General features: G+C 40.4%; 1 protein-coding gene across 7 annotated transcripts in view; it reads right to left on the minus strand.

Annotated features, from left to right (window-relative positions):
• shisa6.L (shisa family member 6 L homeolog) overlaps positions 1 to 24,896 on the minus strand; it is a 127,142-nt gene that overhangs the window by 26,664 nt on the left and 75,582 nt on the right. For 4 of the 7 annotated variants that reach the window (XM_041576018.1, XM_041576017.1, XM_041576016.1 and 1 more), the window contains one exon: positions 12,814 to 12,897. The exons of the other annotated variants lie outside the window; for them this stretch is intronic. In XM_041576018.1, the coding sequence (XP_041431952.1) occupies positions 12,814 to 12,897 (84 nt within the window). The remainder of the gene's footprint in view (positions 1 to 12,813; positions 12,898 to 24,896) is intronic. 7 annotated transcript variants of the gene reach the window in all.

Genomic DNA, 24,896 nt, shown 5'->3' on the forward strand with positions numbered 1-24,896 from the left:
TAAAATAAGGGCTGTGATTGACTAGGGGTAGCCCCTATATGGACTGGCAGCATACAGGAGACTCTGTTTGGCAGAACATCTGGATTTTGCCTCCAAGCCTGGAATTCAAAAATAAGCATCTGCTTTAAGGCCGCTGGGAGCAACATCCAAGCAGTTGGGGAGCAACATGTTGCTCACGAGCTACTGGTTGTGGATCACTGCCTTAGACAGTACAGTATGAGGGTATAGCTTATTGTGTACCCAGAACATTCCTTCTCTGTATATTTGTATTTATTGTGGTAGAGTGACCAAAACAATGTGGGAAAAGGTGTGTTTTCCCTTTAAGAGCTCCCCAGTAGAAGATATAGGCACCAGGAAGGGTGTTAATAAACAGAGAAGAGTTTAAAGGCTTTGGTGGCCAGGTCCTGGAAGCTGGAGTATTCTGGAAAGAACAGGCAAGCCAGGTACTCCGATCCAGAAGTCCAGCTCATGGATTAGAGCTCACCTTTCACAGGAAGGCTGTCCTGTGGAAATGTATTTAGTTTGAGTGAGGCTGTTAGGAAGGTCTCTCAGAGCAGGACACAGAGCAGGAAGGATACTGCCTGTGTGAGGAACTCCCAGAGGGTCTGGGGTGCCATTTGCCACTGCAAGGTGCAGAGAGAGGAGACCAAGTGACTGAGGAAAGCCAGGAGGCTGAGCAATCCCCCAGAAGATTTGTGAGTACAGGGGTGACCCCTACTTATGTGTTTGCTTACTGGTAGTCCGCAAGGGGCCCCGTTTAGTAAGGGAACTCTTCATGTGTGAAGGTAGCGCCTAGTGGGCAGGATTTATTTTTATGATTTATTTTGTATCCTGAAATGGTCACCCCTGTGTGTAAATAAAATGTCTTAAAGAGAAGAAAAGTATCTGTTACTGATCCCGCAGCTTACATTATATATATATATATATATATATATATATATATATATATATATATATATATATATATATATATATATATATATATATATATGGGTAGGAGGGGCAATATTGTTTCCCTTAGACAGTACAGTATGAGGGGTAGCTTATTGTGTGCCCAGAACATTCCTTCTCAATATATTTCTGTTTACTCATATAGGAGGGAGTTTGTTCTCAGATTTATACATGACTGTGGGAGCTTTGATTTGAATTGCTTAGACCTCTTTTCATCTTCCTTAGTTCTGTAAAAAATTGACAAAACATCAAAGTCCTAAAAAGGTAAGGGGTAAGGGATTTACTTGGAGGGATGAGAAAACATGAAATGAACTCCCATCTAAATACCCAGGTTTTTCATCCCTATTTATAATGTTGAGGTGCTTCAAATGTGTTACTTAAACTGCCCATGTATTGGGCACCTTAAACACACAAGAACTTCAATGGAAGAGTGTTTTTTATTGTGTTCAAAGTGGTTTTGTACAGAAGAAGATTGAGAGTCTATTGACTGTATAAGGAAAAACCATTGCTAATCAGTGAGTGTTGGATATTAAAGACTTGAGTGACAGAGGACACCATTATAGTTAGCAGTGGCACCTATGGTATTGACCCTTCAGCAACTACAAGACTGTTGTGTCCCACTGCTTGCCCCAGCTTCATCTCACTCTGTGAAATGTAGATAGGTCCTCACCAAAGATAGCTACATTCGTTTATGGCCATAAGCTGGTGACTTGGGGTTCTGACTAAAAACGGCTACACATACTGTAGGTCAATCGTGATTTGGATCTTGTGCTTCTGGACAAGACACAACGAAGGCCAAAATGCACTGATACATGTAATCTACTGTACTTTCAGGATGATGGACTGGACCTTTGCAGAAGTGGCCCCAGGTCTTGGGTTGCCACTCTTTCTTCTGTGGGAAGGTGGTAGGTGGTGATGTTAGGGGGCAGGGCAATGATGTCAAATGGATGAATTGGGGACAGGGTATAGATGGGTGGAAGGAGGGGGAGATGTAGATGGAGGTAGCAGGAATATAGAGTTAAAAGGCTTGGTTGGGCAGTGGAATAGTATAGGGAGGGGAATACAAAATTACCAGTCAATAAATCTGAGACCAGCCCAATCTGAGCTGGTGATTTACAGAATATGCTGAGAGGCATCACTGCTCATAAGAAGACAACCAACCCTCCCTTCTATGGTAGGCATTAGACAAGCAATCAACTCACAAACCAAACGGTGGCCTAACCTGTCCTGGTGGCCTGATATCTGAGTGGTACCAAATTGACTGTATAATCCCCCAAATTCCTGGGAAATGCTCTCATGCCCTAAAGGAGCTCTGTCACTTGCAGACCAGAACAAGAATAATTTTCAGGCCCTGTAATAATGAGAGGGCTCTACTGTATTGCCCTAGTCCAAGGCTGCCCTAATAACACAATAAACCCCTGCAGTGCCCTCAGTCAACGAATAATTCTGTGTGCGTCGGGTACATTTAATCCTCTATTTAGTGAGCTGAGCCAGATGCCAGCAGCACAAAACCATCTCCCATATTCTGCTCATGTCTCATATTGAGTTTGTGGCCCCCTCCCCGGCATCCAGTCGGCTGAGCACAGATGTGCAGAGTCACATAAAGATCTTACATTTCTTCTCTAAACCGTGAGTGAGAATAAATCATCTCATTCCTTCTCAGGTCAGGGCCCCACAGCCAACGCTAATAAGAGTCTATGAGGTTTGACACTGGTGGAGTAAGGCAAGAGAATGGCATAGTGTACATTTTTCTCTGTAACAATAAAACAAAACCTTGTACTAAATCCTAACCAAGATATAAATAATACTTATTGGAGGCAAAACAATCCAATTTGGTTGAATTCATTTATTTTAGCAGACTTAAGGTATTCAGATAAGGGTGATTATTTCCCTTTGCAGGGTCAAAGTCATGTAAGAGCAATTCAGTGTTTGCCCAGTAGGTTGTAGTGTTTACATATATAAAAGGGACAGCAGACGTGCTCAGGGCTCTGTTCCTGGATCCCACCTAGCCGGAAGGTGGGTACAGGATTGGGTCTGGGAGGGTGACAGGCCCAGTTACGAAAGTTAGTAATAATTAGCTCTGTTATAGTCACTCCAGTAGTGAGAGACAGGCAGGATTCAGCTAGACAAGCATTTCAAGGCTCCAACAAGGAGGATATTGGAGTTAGTACCCCTCTGTAATCAGTCCGATATTATAGGGACCCAAGTGATTGAGTTCCAGTGACACAGTGAGATTCCTGGAGCAAGGGACCATAATGGGACCAGACTACACTGTGGACTGCCACTAAAGCGGGCACTATCAGCTCCACAGAAGAAAGATCACAATTGTGATTTTGAAGTTACATGCTGTCTGAGAAACAATGCTTATGCTGCATTCACGTGTTACTCATTTATGAGCAGAGTTATGATTTCATCAGAAGTAATATGCCTCTAGTCTAAACTATCAGTGTTCCATAGGCTACATTGCGGGGAGTTGCTGGGAGTTGTCCCCTAACTACTGAAATCTGACATGGGGCTAGACATTTTGTCAGTTTCCAGCTGCCCCCAGTCATGTGACTTGTGCTCTGATAAACTTCAGTCACTCTTTACTACTGCACTGCAAGTTGGAGTGATTCACTTTATAAAAAAAATTCAGGTCCCACTGTGTCACATTCAGTTACATTGAGTAGGAGAAACAACAGCCTGCCAGAAAGCACATGACCAAGCAAAATTACCTGAGATGGCTGCCTACAAACCAATATTACATCTATAAAAAGAAATACACTTGCTGGTTCAGGAATGAAATTTTATATTGTAGAGTGAATTATTTGCAGTGTAAACAGTGTAATTTAGAAATAAAAAATACATCATAAAAATCACGACAGAATCCCTTTAAGGAGTTTATGTCTACTGTCCATGGCTGAGGTTCCTACGGATACTTTTAATTTGCTGCTGATAAAACTGACCTTAGTGTATGTGAATATGATAGAGAACTTAGATTGTTAGCTCTGCTGGGGCAGGGACCAATGGAGATGATGTATAATCTCTGTACAGCGAAGCTGAATATGTCGGCACTATATAAATCTAAGCCTAGTATCTGGAAGGCTGCTCATAGCCAGTGCCAGGAGGCGTGCCTTGTTTAGAATGCAAACGAAAAGGTTTAGGATGTAACAAGGGTTTTTTTGTGGCAGACCTGAGGCAATGGATTCAGCGGTTTTTTCAGTGACACTGATAATTAATAAGAGAATGTAATTAAGTGAGACCCTTTTTCGGTTGTAATGGCAGCCGAACAAAGTGAGTCATGGAAATAATTCACAGCAGCGCAGTAATAATCTGCATGTCAGACTCCCAGCAACACCAAACAGCATAACCACGGGGCCCGAATACATTAACTAAAGGGCATACCTCCTAACCGTCCCGTTTTGAGTGGGACAGTCCTGCTTTTGACAGTTCAACCCACAGTCCCGGATATGTACTGAAATGTCCCGAGTTTCTCTTTGATCTGCTGCACTGAACTGCCAAAAAAAGATACAACGTTTCTAACTTAATTGGCTCTTGGCAGAGAGCCCAGAATACATACTTAACATACTTTTGTAATGGTTTTAGATAAGATAAGAACTTATCAACTTAAAGGGCAATTCACCTTCATTAGCAAAACGGTAATAACACATCAAAACCACAGAAATGTGTTCAAGCTTTCATAACCTGCCACATTTTGTAAAATGGACATGGTAATTAGGGGGTGTGGTCACAAAAATGGGCATGGTCAAAAAAAATTCAAATCTTTTTGTCCCTCTTTTTGTTTCCAAAATGTTGGGAGGTATGACTAAAGGGGCCACAAATGGCATTGTACCCTGAAACACTGGGACATAGGAAATATACTGTATGTCTCAGACGCATCACTCTCAGAAAGATGGGGACAAGGGAACAGAGCTCTCTCAGACAGGGACAAGGGAATAAAATCTCAAATACACAGGGACAAGAGAATAGAAATCTCTCGGAGAGACAGGAACAATGGAAAAGAGCTCTCTCAGAAAGAGGGACAAGGAAATAAAGGTCTCTCAGAGGGAACAAGGGCAACTACTGCACCCTAATATTGTGGGAAAAGGGGCCCAGAGTGTCAAGGCCCTATTCAGACTGGCATGCCATAAACCAGTGAGCTGTGCAGTTTCAGATTCTTTCTGGTAACCCATAGCAACCACGGGTGGCTATGGGTCCCTTTAACCTGCATTTGTACAAGAAACTCACAATATCTCATTCAGGAGCCAAACTAGCGTGTGACCTTTCTTGTTCTATTTAATCTGGATTAACGTGGTTAAACATTACAGTAGAGAACAAATAATCCTGTAATAACTCAGTATGTTCTTTTCTCAAACAGCACACCCCTGCGAGAACTCAACTGGCGGGAACGCAATGAAATCAACAGCAATAGTACATTTCTCACATACCAGCCAAACCCCAGATACAGCAGATGATAGATGATGATAGATCGATAGATGATAGATGGATGATAGATAGATAGAGAGAGAGAGAGAGAGAGAGAGAGAGAGAGAGAGAGAGAGAGAGAGAGCGAGAGAGCGAGAGAGAGAGAGAGAGAGAGAGAGATGATGTTGAAGATAGATAGATGATAGATAGATGATGGATAGATAGATAGATAGATAGATAGATAGATAGATAGATAGAGTGAGAGAGAGAGAGAGAGAGAGAGAGAGAGAGAGAGAGAGAGAGAGATAGACTGAGCAATTACAATTTCAGTCTAACTCTGGGCCTTAGCCTAACACAGTTGCTCAGTGGCTGCTCATTTCCATAGAATTACTCCATACATCAGGGTTTAAGATGGAATGAAGAGGTTTACAGACAGACGTGACCTCAATTTTAATGAAAACCTGGCATTGCTCATTTATTTTAACAGAAATGATTTGTAATTGATTTGTAATTTGAAAATGTCTCAGTTGTGATTCCGGAATTTCATTACTTATTGAAGGGACCAGAGTTCCTTAACAATGCATGAGGCCAGGTTTGCTAGTTGAATGATTTACAAGGAGAGAGATGGAGAAAGATTGAGCCAGTAGGGCAAGATGGAGAAAAACAAAGAAAAATGGAGGCAGTAGGTCAAAACAATATTTTAACCCTAGAACAAAATGGTGAAAGTAGGAAAAGATAGTGACAGCAGGGGAAAATATTTAAAGCAGTGCAAAATGGAGACAGTAGGCCAACATGGTGACAATATTACACTGTAAGGACAAGATGATGACAGTATGGTAAAAGGATGGCAAGAAGGTGACAACAGGATACATTTGTACCAGTTGGTGAAGGTTGAGATTTGTAAAATTGAGTTACAGAACAAGACAGTAATTAAAGATTAGGACAGTGGGGCAAGGTTTAGAAAGGTGGGTGGGTAATGAAGATAGTAAGAAAATGTAAAGAGAGTAGGGCAAGATGGGGACAGAAGGGCATGTTGGAGACAATAGGACAAGATGGTGACATAAAAGTAAGATGAAGACAATAGGACAAGATGGTGACATAAGTGTAAGATGAAGACAATAGGACAAGATGGTGACATAAGAGAAAGATGAAGACAATAGGACAAGATGGTGACATAAGAGAAAGATGAAGACAGTCAGTAGGACAAGATGGTGACAGGGATACATGGAGACAATAAGGCAGGAGGGTGAAAACGGAACAAGATTTTACCAGTAGAACAAAATGGTCAGTAAAATGGACAGTAAAAACTATAGAGACAGTAGTGGGAAATATTTAAAGCAATGGAAAAATGGAGGCCGTAGGGCAACATTGTTACTTGAGGACATGATTGTACCAGTAGAACAAGATCGTGACACCAGGGCAAAACTGAGCTAACAGGACAAGACGGAGGAAAAATAAAGACTGTATGATTAGTGGGTGGCAAGAAGGAGACTATAGGACATGATTGTACCAGTAGGACAAAATGGTGAAAATTGAGGTAACAGGATAGATGGAGACAGTAGAGCACAACTGTGACAATTCTTTTTCAGTCAAAAAATGTATAAATACTGGAGCCCCACAAAGTATGTTTTGGCCTCAAGATGCCATGTCTGTTTGATTGCTGCCATAATCTATAAGTGCTGGGGAGAGGGAAAGGAGTCTCACTCATACAATCAGCATTTGCTGCGCAGAAGGGTGTAATCTCCCCAAACACTTACTTAGCCAGTGTACAGATTTGGAGCAGCAGTGTATACCTATTTAGCAAAATGTTTAAACCAGAGCAAATTGCATGTTATTACTGAATTTGCATTGACGTTTGCTAGCATAAATTCAATCTAAAATTCTAATGTAAAATGATTCATCACACCCTGCAAGTGATTATTTCCCAGTGCGTTGCCTTCCCCCCCACCGAGAATAATCATATCATATTTAACCTTCTCGTGGCACACAAGTACCGTTATTGTGTGTGCTTGTTTGTGTTGCTTGCGTATAGAACAGTCTGATCATTTGGGGCCTGGCATTTTAAAGGAACAGTTCAGTGTAAATATAAAAACTGTGTAAATAGATAGTATGTGCAAAATAAAAAAGTTTCTAATATAGTTAGTTAGCCAAACATGTAATGTATAAAGGCTGGAGTGACTGGATGTCAAATATAACAGAACACTACTTCCTGCAGCTCTCTAACTCTGAGTTAGTCAGCGACTTGAAGGGTGCCACTTTGGACATAACTGATCAGTGAATTAACTAACTATGTTAGAAACATTTTTTATTTTGCACAGCCTATCTATTTACCCAGTTTTTATTTTTATACTGAACAGCTCCTTAGAATTTGCGATATTTATATTGCACAGATCATTTCAATCATTCCCTGCTCCAACGGAACTTACACGCACATTTCACAGACATATGTACAGTACATATACTAGGATAAATGTGTTTAGAATCCATTTGTTTTTATATATCTTGTTATCTTGTTATGAGCTAAGGGGGCCCAGCCTGAAGGACAGTAAGGGTGAGATTTGGGGTGAGTGTTTATTAGTGCCCTGGGCACCCTTGGAACTATAGCAGGGTGACTGTTACCCCAATGTTTCTATATATCTGTAACCTTGTTATGAGCTAAGGGGGCCCAGCCTGAAGGTCAGTTAGGGTGAGATTTGGGGTGAGTGTTTATTTGTGTCCTGAGTATCCCTGGAACTATAGCAGGGTGACTGTTATCCCAATGTTTCTATATATCTGTAACATTGTTATGAGCTAATGGGGCCCAGTCTGAAAACCAGTTTGGGGTGAGTGCTTATTTGTGCCCTGGGTACCCCTGGAACTAAAGCAGAGCAACTGTTGCCCTAATATTTCTATGTATCTGTAAATAAGGGGCCCAGTGTGAAATACTTGTCAGTCGCCCACCCAACATGTAAGTCACCACTCCCCAATACATTTTCCTGATTTCCCCTATGTCCCGCTACAAAACGAGCAGGGTGGACAAGGAAGAGCAGAGGGAGCAGGGATGAGCAGGACAGAGTGTTAATTAGTTGGGCTGGAACTTGAACCTACATTTTAAAACTTAAATACAAAGATTGACTGTGACATTCATAGCTTTTTCTGTAATTATGGAATTTGCTGGCGGCCATTCATTCGTGAGTCAGCCTGTTTGTATCTGAATGTAAAATGCATTATTTTCCTGTTCAAAGAGATGTTGATCCTTTTCAACCTCTTGTGATCTTCAACCAATAATGATATTGATTCCCAGGAAGCCAAACAAAAGTGCACACGGGCAAGTCATACATCAGATGTGACTGCTTGAGTAAACAATCTTTCCAGCCAATATCTCCCATTTTTCACTGCTTGTAACAAACTACCATAGCTTTACACGTACTGTACCTGTAAACTGCCTGCTGTAAAAATGTTACAAATGGATTGTAATAACATATTTCTAGATCGATGTTCTGTATGGTTGGATTTCATGCATAGGAGCACAGGTTAAGAAGTGACACAACCGCAAATAGGGTTGCCACCTTTTGGTAAACCTATTACTGGCCAGTGTGTCTGGCTGTGAGAAAATATGTCCGAGATGTTACAAAAAGGAGACAGAGTCGTTGTATTACCAGCTGGATTACAGGCGACTTAAGTGAGTAGAGTGGGTGTCTGTGGTCTAGAGGGTGAGTTGGGAGAGGTGATGGGGACCGATCAGTGACATGGCCCAAGTAGAAGACCAGTAACTACAAGTTTACCACCAAGTACAATGCTGATAAATTTGTAATACCGGCCCCAACTTTGAGACTACTATGTTACTGGCTATGCCATAGAAATACCACAAATAACCAACCAACTTTGTGTAAGGTCATTGAGCATCATGGTGACCTCCAACAATATGACTACAAAAGCACAACCCCCAACACAAAGAGTATATACAGTAGATGATTGTCCTTTCCAAAGTTAAACACTGAGTAAATTAATATTATAATGTATGCCCTTTGTATCTGTGCCAGACGGTACATTTGCCTTTTTGTAATATCCCTTGTTCAGACATCAAAGTCTCATTGATACAGACTTTATTTTGGAAACATTAAGGATGAGTAAGAAGATGAACCAGTCATTGCATGATAATTTATAGGAACAGGTATGTTTATATCACACTGAACAACTAAATTGTCATCCTAGAGCTGTGGTTTTGGTTCCAAGTCACCTTTTAAAGCCCAACATTTGGTCAGTGATGACTTATCATAACAAGGTTACTGAGCTATGAAAACATTCAGTCATACCCTGTAGTTTAAATATTATCAAGGTCAACAAAAAAGTTTCACTAGGTCCATAATCTTCCTTCAGCTTGATCATCAAGTTGGGTTTTCAGAAGTATTTAGGCAAGCAAGAATCATTTACCCTAACAGGCCTTCAGGCTGAGCCCTCCCAATTTTGGACTCCCCTTGGTAGTCCAGCCCAACAGTTTGAAAACTGCTTTGTTCTTTGTTTACACATACCTGAATAAAGCCATTATTAGAAGGCTTATTTGAGGCTTCTCACAGAGAACATGACCATGAGGTAGTTTAGGAACAGACTACTCAAAGACCTCAGTGCCATACTGGGAAATACAACCCCATAGTCCATGTGATATTCTGAAGCAAATACAAACACTTTGATTCAAATAAAATGATACCACTCAATAAAGTTAGAAGGCCACCAATTTGTTGAATACAATAATGCAAAGGGGTGGCCTATGTGAGTCACTCCAAACTTCCAGCATTTGCCATATACATTTGTCTTGAAATTCAGGAAAAAGGCTATCATAACCCAACTTTCCCTCATCCTGAGAATAATACCGGCTGGTATCTCATGCAGTCAATGCAACTCTGCAGTATGGGGTATCTGATATGCATAGAGGAACAGGTGGCATGATGGGAGTGACAATTAGGCTTGACAGATTTACACAGTAGCTTTTGCCAGAAAGGAAGTAGAGACCAGTAGCAGGAAAATCACTTCCCCGACCAAGTACCAAAATAGTTATTGTAAAACTGTGTTTTTATTTTGAGGGCTTTTGCTAAACATAGAACTGCAATCTAAAATGTCGATATGCCATGAATCTACTGAACCCAAATCTTCTTTCTTAACTCACTGGAAAACTGAGCCTTGTGCAAAACCTAGAAGCTAAGCACATGTTGACTTCATAAATGTGTTACCAAGGCCCCAATTCCCACTCCTCATCATTTATTTCCAGGGAAACCAATGTACTTGGTTTTTTCTAACTTTAACTGGGTCCTTAGATAACTGTACTGTTATCAGAACGGTACAGAATCTGACCAGGAAAGAAACATCTGGTTTGTTTTGGAACTGCTACAAGCTTGCCCCCATCAGCAGGACCGTCTTCCTCGGTAAACCAGTCACAGCAACAGCGAGGGGAGGTGAAAGTGCCAGGCAGACATCTGGATTCCCATAATGCACCCTACCCCATCGCCGGAGGCTAAAACATAATTGAAGTTTGTTCTAGTGAGAGCAAAATTAGTGGTGATGATGTGGGTCAGATTGTTAGAAATGTGCTGTGGGGCTTACAGGGCAAACAAATAATTGGTTCCCAGGACAAAATGCATTAGGCAAACATATGGGCATTATGGTTTGTATGTATGCATCGCTTCTCCATCAGGGTGCTCGAGACGCACCCTCTTCAATTAACCCTTTACTTAGTTCTACTTAACTGAAGCTGCTAAACGTTCGAATCTGAAAATCCGCCATATGAAACCTGTCAAGGTCATGTAGAAGCCAACGGCAGATGTCGCTTTTACAATTTGAAGATATCGTGATCTGTGCTGGGTTTCATCCGATAATCCAGAAAAATTACAGTTTTTCAGCGATAATTTTATTGTCTTTTTCCAACCTGGCTTTTTCAAGTTATTTTACTGATAAATAAGGAGTTTGGTTGATCTTGGTTTAATAAAAAAGATGAGATAAATTAGAGTTTTAGTAAATAACCCCCTATTTGACAATAGCCTTTACTCTGTAAATGTATTACTCGTATGCGCATATTTAAGCTTAAAAATAGCTCTTAAATGTAAGTCTTGTTCCATTTCTTTTCAGGTAAGTCTTTGATGCACAATTAAAAGGATTTCTTTTTATTTTTCCTTTTTTCTGACTAACAATGCTGGTCATGAAACAACTGAACTTCTTAGATACCCTGCAAGTCTCCTTCCTTAGGAACAAGGACAAACTTTCTCTGAGCATGGCGTGTGCTCTCCTGCAAAACTGGTGAGCCATTTATCAAGGTGCCACCGGGCTGTTCTAAAAATAGGCAAATTTCCCTGTTTTACACCGATCTGTTTTCATCAATTTTTTTATTGATTTTACAACTTATTTCTTGGCCCCCGAAGAGTCATGGAGGAAACCATTATTGTTCTAGAGACTCAACCCATCAGCAATCGAAGATGGATTGTCTGTTCCCAAACAATGTGTATTTTTGTAGAGAGACAAGGATAATGCTTTTATATGGCACAAACAAGATGGTTTATGAGGGAACAGAAAGCAATTCCACCTGGCCATGACACTTTATTATTAGACCAATTCTTTTTTTTACAATTGACACAGTAGAATATAGCAATAGTAAACACAATTTCTACACAATTTACTTTTGGAGCACAAGGCCGTGTCGGTGTTTAGTGCCCGAGAATCTCTGAAATAGCCTGTACAATACAAAGCATGTGTGCACGAATAATGGCACAGTGACAAACAGTGTCAGAAACTAATGATACAATCACCCCACCACAGTGACCTCAGCACTAAATCGCAGTGCCCCAGTAACAGACAACACAGTGAGCCCAGCACTAAATGGGTGTGCCCCAGTAACAAATGATACAGTGACCCCAGCAACAAATGAAATGTCACAGTGTCCAAGTAACATATGACACAGTATCTGTAGCACTAAATTGTAGTAACTCCAGTACCAAATGAAACGGTGACCCCAGCATCAAATGAAACAGTGATCCCAGTAACAAATGACACAGTGCCCCATCACTAAATGGCACAGTGCCTCCCAGAAAATCCCATGTTGGGAGCACACCTTTCTGTATTGCAATTAGAAATACTATTTCTAACTGCAGTTTTGCCTGCTTGGCTGATTATTTCTACAAAATGGAGTGCATTGTTCATAGAACCTGTGCTGACAGGATTCATTTTGTCATCACTAAATTCATTTTGTGTGAATTTTGTGTTCACAAAATACATTTTGTTGGCTGCAAAAAACGGACATAAGAATTTCCTGTTTGTGAAATGCATATCATGATACAGAATATACTGTGTACAGATGCTATGGCAATTAAGTAAAACAATATGGCAGCTCCCACATGGCAATATACAGAGAAGAAATATTCTATTTCAGCACATACAGTATCTCAGCAAACTGAGCAAAGTCTCTGAACTTTTACCCACTGGGTGCCCACTTACCCGCTCCTTCCTGATTCTTCCTCTTCTCTCTCTTGCAGCTTCTGATGACATCAGGGCTCCAGTGGGTGAAGTTTGGGGGTCCGGCTGCGGACAGAAATACAAATAAATTCTCACAGCTGGTGGCCTGATTCACCATGAATCAGACAACCATCCTGGAGCTCAGAGACTCAGATGAAAAGTGGAGGATGAATCACAACAACACCAGACAGGGTAGACGTTCCAGTAACAGCACAGAGAGGGGGGTCACACCTTATGGTTCTACTTAGGGAACGCCATCCAACAGAAATGCACACATAGCCATAATTAACCACAGAGGAATAATCCCATTTATAAAGGCCGGGGTTCCCTTCCATTCATCCCCTACAACAGACAATACCAAACAATCGCATATTTGTATTTATTCTTGGCCTACATGTTGTTGGACTTCAACTTGCCAACAAGTTTAACAACAACACATCCATGATCATGTCATTCCCTCCCCTAAACTACCTCTTCTTTAACTACTGCCCTGGTGGAAACTGCCATATCGTTTGCCTTACATTTGCCATTCAAGTCACATTAATAGACGTATCTACTAGTTGTAGCTGGACAGAATTAACTTTCATCTCGCATATAGCTAATTTAATTCCTTTCATATATTTACTTTAATTTTCAAACCTTACTGTCCCTTTAAAGTAGCTCTAAGGATCTCATGAAAGGAATTACCCAATGTTCTCTTTCTGTGACTACATGAAGGTCTGCTTATCATTTATCATTGTTTAACACGATGCACTAAACATCTGGGTCATCTGACACTGTCACCAGGCAGGAAGGCAAAGCTGCAGGGGTTAGATTCCGACCCTGGTGTGCAGTATATGTATTGCTTGAATTTTAACAGATTTTAAGGTATCCTGTCTTACTCACTAGCTATGACTATATGAAGGTCTGATTGATTGCAAGGCATTAAGTCTCTGGGTCTGGTTTGGGCACTGCCACCAAGCAGGAAGGCAAAGCTGCAGGGGTTCATTTATGGTCCCAGTGGCTGACTCAGATATGAGATTGTACATGCAGCTTTTTTTTTTATGAAATCTTTGGTAATACAAAGGGCAATTTATACCCCGCTGTAGTAATGGGGGAATATATTAGCAAGACACAAATTTGCGGTAAGTTTCCACATATCGCCACAAGCAAAACAGCGGCAACAATTCGCCTGCAAAAAATCCGCTGCATCCAAAAAAAATTGCTGCACGTCAAAATTGGCACGCACATAAAATTTGTTTTTGCAAATTTCGCGGCACAGATTCAACCATCACTAAGCTGATAAACCACCCCCCCCCAACACACTAAACACAGACCAAGTAATTCTGTCAAATCAGGAACCCTTGGCATATCTGTGAATGTTCCAGATGGTGCTTTGTACAATAGAACTGCTTGCTCCTGTATTCCACATGCAGATATGTACATAAGGATATAGCATGGGTGGCACAGTAGAATAAATCATGTTGCTAGGACACACTTCAGGTTCCATTCATATCTGTGCATATCTAATTACAGTCAGTATGTTATACCTCTCGCCCTCCAGTACTTGCTCAGTGCAAACTCCCAGCATCCTTTGACAGCACATTATCTTAAAGGGATCCTGTCTTCGGAAAAAATTTTTTTCAAAACGCATCAGTTAATAGTGCTACTCCAGCAGAATTCTGCACTGAAATCCATTTCTCAAAAGAGCAAACAGATTTTTTTATATTCAGTTTTGAAATCTGACATGGGGCTAGACATTTTGTCAATTTCCCAGCTGCCCCATGTCACGTGACTTGTGCCTGCACTTTAGGAGAGAAATGCTTTCTGGCAGGCTGCCGTTTTTCCTTCTCAATGTAACTGAATGTGTCTCAGTGAGGCATGGGTTTTTACTATTGAGTGTTGTTCTTAGATCTACCAGGCAGCTGTTATCTTGTGTTAGGGAACTGTTATCTGGTTACCTTCCCATTGTTCTTTTGTTTGGCTGCTGGGGGGGGGAGGGGTGATATCACTCCAACTTGCAGTACAGCAGTAAAGAGTGATTGAAGTTTATCAGAGCATAAGTCACATGACTTGGGGCAGCTGGGAAATTGACAATATGTCTAGCCCCATGTCAGATTTCAAAATTGAATGAAAAAAAATCTGTTTGCTCTTTTGAGAAATGGATTTCAGTGCAGAATTCTGCTGGAGCAGCACTATTAACTGATTCATTTTGGAAAAAAAATTTTTTTTTCCCATGACAGTATCCCCTTAACTTTTGAAGAGGCACAGGATATGTATACAGTGCCTGTATCAGTCTAAGGGTATCTATGTGTCAGTCTACAGTATGCATGTGTCTGTCTGCTTACATCTGTACATCTTGAACCAGTAAATGGCATAGCTGTACAACTGTTATGCCTGCTTCGCTCAGTAGGCCTGCAGTTTTCAGTATTTTTCTATGGTAAGTAAGAATAAATTGCATCTCTATATAGATATAATGCCAGAATATATAAAATGTGGTTATACAGAGGACTCTTGAATCTGTCTGACTCTCTCTCTCTCTCTCTCTCTCTCTCTATATATATATATATATCTATAGCACTCTATCTGTGTCAGTATCTGTGTGGTTAATTAAATTTTTACACTTCACAAGCTTTCAGTATCACTGAAACAACACCAATTACAGAAATATTAACGGTTTCTGCTCCAGAGGGGACCAAGCATAGAAATACAGCCCCAACCTGTGCTCTGACCCTTGCATAGAACATCTGCTCATTTACACAGTCTGCCAAGAACACAATTAATGTAGGAGAAAGGGTGTATTCATTGAGCATTCAGATTCATTATACAAAAATTAAACCAATACCATATAGAAATATTCAGAGAAGGAACACGATGTCCTCATACTGTGCTGTCTAACAATATGGCAGCTCCCATACACATAAAGCTTTTAAGAGTTGCAGTTAGACAATAGGTAGTGATGGGCGAATTCTCAGCGAACTCCCGAGATTCGCAGCCGGCAAATAAATTCTAGAAACTGCTGTGAAAATTCGCGAGCGAATCGTTTTTTTTTTGGACGCCGGCGCAATTTCACCGAAAATTTGTGATGTTTCGCAAAAATTTTTCGCCATTTTGCGAATTTCGCAGGAAATTCACGAATTTGTCAGTGAAGAGAAATGCCCCAAATTCACCCATCACTAACAATAGGTAATGTAATGGGGTTAATCCTGATCTATTACATTGCTTGGAAGGAGAATGTTACAGTTGGTTACACATGTGCATATGCTCTACAGGCAGGGACATGTGGTGTAATAACTCTGTATGTATTCCCCTTCCATAACTCTTTACTCCCCCTCTATAAACCCCTGCCCCCCCCCTCCTTCCCAGTAACTACATCTCTTGCCATATGACTCATTATGTATATTAAAGCATTCAGCCCCAGGGTTAATATTTCCATAAATTTCCTATAGTTGCCAGATCTTCATTGAGAAAGGTTGGATCTTTATGAATATTTTCATCCATGGTTTATATAGCGGACCACCCCCCCAGCTGATGAGTCTCCCGCTGCCCTACATTACATGAGAGGGGAGGGGAGCCTTGTCCTACAGTCAGATTCATTTTCAAAGGAAATTAAACACATTTACTAGTGACAATATGTGACAATATCCAGGGCATCTCATGAATATTCCACCCAGATCGCAAACAGAAATATCTGTCCCCATAAATCAAATTTGCTTTAAGGATTTTCTCAATCCAAAATCAATGTATAAATATGACTTTAAAGGGTTCACTCAGTGGCATAATTTAAATGAGCCAGATACGCTCCTCAGCCTCATTTACAATGTCGGTAGAGGATCCTGTTAGACATTATCTTGTCTTGGGATAATGTCCCATAATGGAAACTGAAATGAAGTTTGGAAGCCCACATAAAGTGGGTCTACTACTAGACATGCTCAGTGCTTATGAGTGGGATTACATCTATGGAGCTCATCGTTAGGGAGGGAGCTGGAACAATACTTAGGTGGGCCTCCACTAGAACACTCCAGGCAAATCCCTTATAGAGGAACTATTACCCAGGAACCAGGAGTGCAACTATAGAGTAGGGGTTGTTGTACTTTTTCAATTCAAGCTCCTCTTGAAGGTATTCAAACCTCACCCTAAATTAATTGCAAGCTGAACCTTCAGGGGTATCTAGGAGAACAAATAGCCATTCCCCCCCATTTCTCAATGTAACTTGCCTTAAGGCTGAGCCAATCCACCACTGTCCAAAGTCCCGTTAGGGGGGCCTGCCCACAGTTTGGGAACAACTGAATTTACAGGGGTTCTACAGTTGCTGTTAGGTCCATTAACATCTGCCAGGAATATGACCATACATTTCTTTAGCGCAACACCATCTAATCTTTTGTATAACTGCAGAGATGTCAACCTCCAAGGAACCTAATTCAGACACAAAAACTGTACATCTTGACTGCACCCGTTGCTCCTGTATAAATAGGGATGAGGACAGCCATGCCTGAAAGTTAATTGCCATAGGAAATAAGAAATGAGATTTCCTTGCAAACGCTGGAACGAGTGGCCAAAAGTTAGGTTAACCTATTTAAGGCTTAAAAACTATAATCCGTTCCTCTTGGGAAAGTTTTGTATCAGTTCTGTGTATAGCTGCCATCATGACAAATATGAAGGTTTGAGGCCATAAACAAAGTATTATCCCATCAGGGACTTTGGACTGCACTGTTGGCCCAGGGGGAAGATAAGCTTTCTGCACACCAGTGTAGCTTTAGGCAATGCAGAGACACAGAGTTCATTGGGATTGGTGTCATAGACATCCCAAGAGGGGGAAGGATTATGTTGATAGGATTGGTCAAATTCATTCTGTTGCACGAGGTCTTGCAGAGTTTCGGTATTAGTCATGTCCTGCTTGTATTTAATAAAACAGTTTATAAATCAGATTCTTGCACTATTCTTTGCAACCCTATGGAGAAAACTGGCCTCAGGCTGTAAGTGGTGTGGAGTGGTACTGAAAATAATATATCTATGAATGTATTTTCCAATTACTTTTATCTTTAATCTCCTCAAATCTAACCAACCCCTTCCCAAAAGCAAATAAACATGGCAGCAAGCTTCCTGAATGCTGCAAGACATTGGAAATTATTCCCACCCTCCCTGTAAGTACAACCTACAACTTCAAAGGTTTTTATAGCATTAGGACATGGATATGTTTATACAAATAGATAAAAGAAATTCCTTTTAGAATAACTTGCTTCTTTTGGATGGGATGCAATTGTCCAAGAGCCCAATCGAGGTGGTTGGCTAACATGTTTAGTTCAGAATCCTTCTGATCAACAGATTCGCTAAGCAAATTGATTAATTTCCTTTTTCCCCCTTCCTTTCCTCTATTATTCTAGCCACCCCCAAAACAATACTTTGGAGGGGCCCAGTGCGCACAGCTACCTGCCCACCCCCTGCTTGCATCACCTGTGCTCTGCCATCTCCTGGGCAGGAGAGCAGCTGGGGAAGGGGCATATCTATATCTTTTTTCTGGGGTCTGCATCCTCTATGGTTACACCAATGTTATCCTCTCGTGTCTGTAATCTCCTTCTCATCTGTTCTTTCACATTTTCTTCCCTCTCACTTTTGTATTTGTCTGCATCCTCACCTTTGTTTTGATTCTCTCCAATTACTTGATCTTAGTCTCCCCCCCATCTTTGTTCTAATTTTTCTGACATATTCTTCACAGTGTAGGGGCCCACCAGAAACCTTAAACCATAGGCCAATTCTCCAAACTATTTTTCATTCTGTCCTCATTCAAGCTCTTTATTCTCCTAACCACTTTTCTATATATACTATAATCTATCCTTCCATCTATGGGGTATATTTATCAAAGAGTGAAATTAGAGATCTCCACAGTCTGCTCGAGTGAAATTCTGCCGCTCTCCATTCATTTATATGAGATTTTTAAAAGAGTATTTATCAATGGGCAAAAGTGAATGACTGGATAGGCTGTAGGGCAGACTGTAGCCACTACCCATTTGAATATTTCCAAATCCATTGATGCCTAAAGGCCCAGGAAATAGAGATAGACAGGTTGAGTGGTTATATAATCATTAGGGATGCACCAAATCTAGGATTTGGTTCGGGATTCGGCTAAGATTCTGCCTTTTTCAGCAGGATTTATAGTTAAATAGTTACATAGTTACATAGTTAAATTGGGTTGAAAAAAGACAAAGTCCATCAAGTCCAACCCCTCCAAATGAAAACCCAGCATCCATACGCACACCCCTCCATACTTTGACATAAATTATATATACCCATATCTATACTAACTATAGAGTTTAGTATCACAAAATCCTTTGATATTATGTCTGTCCAAGAAATCATCCAAGCCATTCTTAAAGGCATTAACTGAATCAGCATCACAACATCACCCAGCAGTGCATTCCACAACCTCACTGTCCTGACTGTGAAGAACCCCCTACGTTGCTTCAAACGAAAGTTCTTTTCTTCTAGTCTAAAGGGGTGGCCTCTGGTACGGTGATCCTCTTTATGGGTAAAAAGGTCCCCTGCTATTTGTCTATAATGTCCTCTAATGTACTTGTAAAGTGTAATCATGTCCCCTCGCAAGCGCCTTTTTTTCGGATCTGGCGAATTCCAAGTGCCTGACCGAACCAAATCACATGGCTTTTCATCACACAAACATGGAATTCAAAAATGTCTTAACCACATGCTACATGTGTTCTCTTTCCACCTTTTCCCTCTGATTTATAAATGCAAATTAGAGTTTGGATTCATTTCAGGATTCATGAACAAAGACACATTTCAATAGAAGAGTCAATGGACATATATCAAGCAGCGGTTTGCCGGTAGCAGTTTTAACTTTCTTCAATTCAGTAATTACTACAGGGTAAAGGGAATTTCCTCAGAGGATTTGGAACGTAGGTCTCTAAACTTGGATTCCCACGTGTGGATGTGACTGACCCTCTCCTTGCACTCTATTCATTAAGCTAACTGTATCACATTTAAACAGTCAATGGAAATCACATTTAATATGAGCTGGACTTATTGATAACATCAGGGCACAGGGGTGCATTATAAATCGCTCACTGCTTAGCAATTATTTAACAGTAAAGGATACAACATGACAATATGGCAGATAAACCAACTGGTTTAACTAGCCTGCCCGATTTCTGATTCTTTTTACTGATTTTCACACTATACCAAGTGTGGTTCCATGCTGCTATTTAATTATACAATATAAGGATATCAGAAGTCACTGAGGGGTTCTGTGGCCATATAAAGGCATAAGGCTACAGGCTGAGTTATACAGGGAACTCTGAGTATCACTCATGTATTATAAGGGCTAATGTGCCCCCTACTGTAAATTATAAGGATATTAGAAGTCACTGAGGGGTTCTGTGATCATATAAAGACACAAGGCTGCAGGCTGAGTTATACAGGGAACTCTGCATATCATTCATGTATTATAAGGGATAATGTACCCCTACTGTAAATTATAAGGATATTAGAAGTCACTGAGGGGTTCTGTGACGATATAAAGGCACAAGGCTGCAGGCTGAGTTATACAGGGAACGCGGAGTATCACTCATGTATTATAAGGGATAATGTACCCCCTACTGTAAATTATAAGGTTTTTAGAAGTCACTGAGGAGTTCTGTGACCATATAAAGGCACAAGGCTGCAGGCTGAGTTATACAGTGAACTCTGAGTATCACTTATGTATTATAAGGGATAATGTACCCCTACTGTAAATTATAAGGATATTAGAAGTCACTGAGGAGTTCTGTGATCATATAAAGACACACGGCTGCAGGCTGAGTTATACAGGGAACTCTGAGTATCACTCATGTATTATAAGGGATAATGACCCCCTACTGTAAATTATAAAAATATATGAGTTGTCACCGAGGGGTTCTGTGACCATATAAAGGCAGAAGGCTACAGGCTGAGTTATACAGGTTAGAAAACAGAGGTAACATCTAATATACTTATAAATGGGGGAACCGTGTATGATGTATAATTGATAGTGAGTCAGGTAGTGACACCCCTACACACCAATTATAACTCTAATCACTAAGCTAAGGACACAATGAAGAGATTACTCATGACTTTTATTATATGTACAATCTTCTATACCCAATACCAGATCAAAAAAGCATACAACTGTTTTTGACAGTAATGCTAACATTTTTGTATTAAACTGGTGGCAGCTCATTGGAAACCATGCGTGAGTTATTTATATTTAATACTGAATGCGACAATGGAACAGTGCATAACCACCCCCATGCACAGCGCCCAAACACATTGCTTTATTCCGAGCAATCTCACCGGAACACAGAGAGCCTAAAGTCATAGTCTGACAGGATCAGCTGGAGAGCCCCCAGCAATTAATTCTGAAAGCCGGAATCGCTGGCAGCACAGGCAGCAACACAAATATAAATCCACTTTATGGTTCAGCATGTATGATTTACACAATTTCGTTACTACGAGCATCTAACCACTTTTTAGTAATGGAATATAATTTCTGTGTCAACGGGTTTTTTTAAGGTAAAATATATCTAATTAATAATCGTGCATTTGCTTTCACTTAGACAGTACATACATTATGTAACTTCCTTCTCTGTATATTTGCATTTATACATTAGAGTGGGAAGTGTCATATTGTTTCCTTTAGACAGTACAGTATGAGGTATAGCTTATTGTGTGTCCAGAACATTACATATATCTGCATATCGTAGCAAAATATATTCATATGATGAACTTATGGAAATTCGCCATCCTTGTTTCCCAATGGAAAAATATGATCGCCGCCATAAGATGTGAAGTTGATGAATGAACTTGGAAAATTAATGACATCTTAAAAAACGGTTAATGCATCTCTTTCAGTGTTAGTCGCCACATAATTACACGCTAAAGAGATTCCTTCCCATGCAGCGGAGGATATTAATTGAAAAGCGCAATTAGAAATGAGGGGCTATTTTAAAAGCACTTAGAAAATTGCAGGGAAAAGTCAGGCCAATATTATTAGAGGCTCATTATTTCTCAATTATTGGGCTATTAACATAAGATATATATTCCTGCCGTGAAATGAGTAGCACTTGGAGTGTTACAGGCTGGAGGGTTGAGTACATGGGTCAGATCATACTAAAAATTTATATGGAATGCACTCAGCAAGCATATAATTTGCTCATGGCCAATATGCTCCTTCCTTGCACAAAAATACAATTATAGTATTATATATTTCGAATAGGCTTTTCTCTAACCTGTTATTAGTAGTCCAGTTGACTGGGACCAAACAAAGAATGTAGTTTAGTCTAGCTAGAGTATGAAGAAAGTTCCCATACCCAAAGGGGTGCAGCAGTCTCCTTTAAGTGTTCTCAGACCTAACGGGTTGCAGCAGCTAGCCTCCTAGAATGCCCACAACTAAGCTAATAAGAGTTCTCATACCCAAAAGGGGTGCAGCAGCTAGCTATCAAGAGATCCAAAACCCAAAAGGGGTGCAGAAGCTACAGTAGTTTCCAAGATTTCCCAGCAGATAATCACCAAAAGTTCCAAGACTCAAAGGGGGTACAGGAGCTAGCTTCCAAGAGTTCCCAGACCCAATGGAGATGCAACAGCTAGTCACCAAGTGTCCTTAACCCCAGAGGGGATACAGCAGAAAGGTGCTGTTGAACTGCAGACTTTCAGCTTTAATTCAGTGGGTTGAACAAAAAGATTGCATAAAAATGTGAGGAACTAAAGTGAAATAAAATGTTCAGTCTTGAACTCATGGACATCTCTAGATTCTGGGTTTCCTCCTTTTTAATGCTGTGCCAGGCCTTTACTGCAGTGGTTTTCAGTTGCTGTTGGCAGGCTCAATTGGGTTAAGATCATATATTCCACTTCATGAAACGCCTCCCAATCAATTTGACTGCATTTAGCTGGATTTGAGCAGACAATGTCTCTGAACACCTCAGAATTCAGTCGGCTGCTTCTGTCCTGTGTCACATCATGGATAAACACTAGTGTCCCAGTGCCACTGGCAGCCATGCACACCCAAGTCATCACACTGTCTCTGTCATGTTTTATAGATGATGTGGTATGCTTTGGATCATGAGCTGTTCCACACCTTCTACATACTTTTTCTTGCCATCATTCTGGTAGAGGTTGATCTTGGTTTCATCTGTTCAAAGAATGTTTTTCCAGAAATGTTTTGGCTTTTTTAGATGTTTTTTTAAGCAAAGTCTAATCTAGCCTTTCTATTCTTGATGCTTAAAATGAACTTTGGAGACCCATGGTAATTTCAGTGTACTTTATTTCACAACATGTTTCGGATATAAATATCCTTCATCAGGTGCTTGTGCAAGCACCTGATGAAGGATATTTATATCCAAAACATGTTGTGAAATAAAGTACACTGAAATTACTATGGGTCTCCAGAGTTCATTTTAAGTTGATTTGGAAGATTTGTGGCTTGATGGGGCCACTACTCTGTTGAGGACGCCCTGAAAAGTATGGAGTGAGGGACCACCAAAACCTTTTCTGATTTATGTCTATTCTTGATGCTTATGAGTGGCTTGCACCTTGCAGTGCACCCTCTGTATTTACTTTCATGAAGTTTTCTCTTGATGGTAGACTTGGATATCGATACGTCTACCTCCTGGAGAGTGTTGTTCACTGGTTTGGCTGTTCACTTGGTTTCTCTTCATCATGGAAATGATTCTGCGATCATCCACCACTGTTGTCTTATGTGGACGTCCAGGTCTTTTTGCATTTTTGAGTTCACCAGTGTTTTCTTTCTTTCTCAGGATGTACCAAAATGTAGATTTTGCCACTCCTAATATTGTAGCAATTTCTCGGATGGATTTTTGCAGCTTAAGGATGACTTGTTTCACCTACATGGAGAGCTCCTTTGACCACATGTTGTCTGTTTACAGCAAAATCTTCCACATACAAGCACCTCCCTCAAATTAACTCCAGGGCTTTTATCTGCTTCATTGATAATGACATAACAAAGGAATTGCCAACACCAGCCCATGAATTAGCCTTTGAGTCAATTGTCCAATTGCTTTTGAGCCCCTGAAATGAAGGGGTTGTGTCAAAAAAAAAGCTTTAGTTCCTCACATTTTTGTTCAACCTACTGAATTAAAGCTGCAAGTCTGCCGTTCAACTGCATCTGAGTTGTTTCATTTAAAATTCATTGTGGTAATATACAGAACCAAAATTAGAAAAAAAGTTGTCTCTGTCCAAAGATTTATGGACCTAACTGTAGATTAAGGGAGTGCAAAAGCTAGTCTCTCCATTTTATACACTAGGAAGTGGAACAATTAAGTTGGTCATACATGCAAAAGATCTGCGAGGTCACCAAACAAATGGATGTCTCCCCTATATGCCCACCTTGAGGTAGGCGATATTGAGCTGATCCAATTGTGGGCCTTAGAGCCCAACGATTGGATCACAATGCGGGAATGCATGCGTTTGGAGCAAGGAGCGCATCAGTGAACCGATTTTTTTCGGCCAGACAAATATAGGTTAATATGTGTGAACCTAATAGCTTAGTATCGTAGATCACTGCATGGAAGTGAATTTAAACCAAATAACTGTTGGTTGTCACCATCTTATCTATAGCTATTGAGTGTGTAAATAAGCGTTCCCAAATTCTTCCGGCCTACATATGCTGTTCCTAGAAGCCCCGCTAAAGCACACTTCCATCCAGCAAAAGCACACTTGCATGATACAAAGTCACACCATGAGGCATGTTTACAGAAGAGCGTTTTGTAGAAAAAAATTGTCAAAATGACAATTCTCAGGGACATCCCCAATTTACTTAAAGTGTGAAAGTTTCTTTTCTTTACCCACTTCTCCTGGCTGGTTCTGACTGGTGAATTAACAAAATGAAGCTACATCCTAAACATTATTTTGTCAGTAGCATAAAATCCTGTATTCCAAAAAAGTCATAAAAAAAAAATGATGGCGTTTTTCCATATTTCAGTGTTGGATTATGTTTACAAGTTGTAACTGTTAAATATATGTTATATAAACTCTTTTAAAAGAGGGAGAGCTTTCGCACACCCGGATAATGTAAATAATTATAATTAGCTTGGTGCTCGGTG

Source organism: Xenopus laevis, chromosome 9_10L, assembly GCF_017654675.1.
Source record: "Xenopus laevis strain J_2021 chromosome 9_10L, Xenopus_laevis_v10.1, whole genome shotgun sequence".
In the NCBI taxonomy this organism is placed as follows: Eukaryota; Metazoa; Chordata; class Amphibia; order Anura; family Pipidae; genus Xenopus; species Xenopus laevis.